Raw genomic sequence first — 942 nt, 5'->3', positions numbered from 1 at the left:
CAAGCTATCTACCTCAAGAAATTGAAGAAGACAAAGGGATGAGTCGTAATAATAGATATATCTTACACAAAATCTCAAGCTTAATTCACGAGACGTAGGAGAACGAAAGAGCCAGGAATCTTACCTCATTCATGCCCATAGGATCAACCACCTGCACGGTGTTGTCGGGAGGAACTTTCCAGTCGTTCTGCTCCATGCTGTTGGTCATCATTTTGCACCTGCGGAAACAACGAGCGTGGTGACGTCACCTTCTAGGCGGATGTGAAGGAATAATAACGCTTTGACTTTCTGGCGGATGGGAAGGAATAATAACGCTTTCACCTTCTGGCGGATCTGAAGGAATGTGGTATTCAAGTACAGGTACAGTTTTTTTTTCCTTTTTTTCCCTTATCTCATTAAGGGGGGAAATGAGGTTTCGAATAATGTGTATAAATAACGTAAGTTTTATGGGATCAACTTATCTTACCTTTTGCTTCTTATTATTACCTCGTTTACCTACTTTAATCCCCACTTTCCATCTACAAAGCTTGCATTTGTTTAGACATTTCAGTTTTACGCAATAATTTACGAATTACTGTTTTCATTTTTCGGGTCTTTCTTTTTTTAATTAAAAGGACATATCCACCGTAGGACTTTTTAGATTCGTCTTCTCCTATTTTCTTAAATTGGGGCTACTTCGCCGGCAAATTGTAATTAATGCCTGACACTGTAATTGAGGTTTAAAAATAGCCCGGGAACAGTCTGTCTCGAGTACACGTTTGAGCGCATGAATTCCTGGGAGGCGGCCGGATACGTTTGTGCTAATGAAGGCTTTGTTGCTTAGTCATTTTGGCTGTTGGCGTGAAGTGAAGCGATTGACTTTACATAAGATGAATAGATGGGTGAAAAAAATGAGGAAAAAGGGAAAATTAAGAAAGAAAAATAAGAAAACAACACGGAGAT

At 39.5% G+C, this 942-nt stretch overlaps 1 protein-coding gene across 1 annotated transcript in view; it reads right to left on the bottom strand.

The window, feature by feature from the left end:
- Window positions 1–653, bottom strand: part of LOC119590790 (inactive dipeptidyl peptidase 10-like) — a 39,595-nt gene extending 38,942 nt beyond the window's left edge. The window contains exon 1 of the mRNA XM_037939503.1: window positions 125–653. Within this exon, the coding sequence (XP_037795431.1) occupies window positions 125–211 (87 nt within the window). The 5' untranslated portion in view covers window positions 212–653. The remainder of the gene's footprint in view (window positions 1–124) is intronic.
- Window positions 654–942: the final 289 nt, after the last annotated feature.

Source organism: Penaeus monodon, chromosome 27, assembly GCF_015228065.2.
Source record: "Penaeus monodon isolate SGIC_2016 chromosome 27, NSTDA_Pmon_1, whole genome shotgun sequence".
NCBI classification, from domain to species: Eukaryota; Metazoa; Arthropoda; class Malacostraca; order Decapoda; family Penaeidae; genus Penaeus; species Penaeus monodon.
Note: the sequence above shows the minus strand (reverse complement) of the source record. Positions and strands in the feature narration are given on the sequence as shown.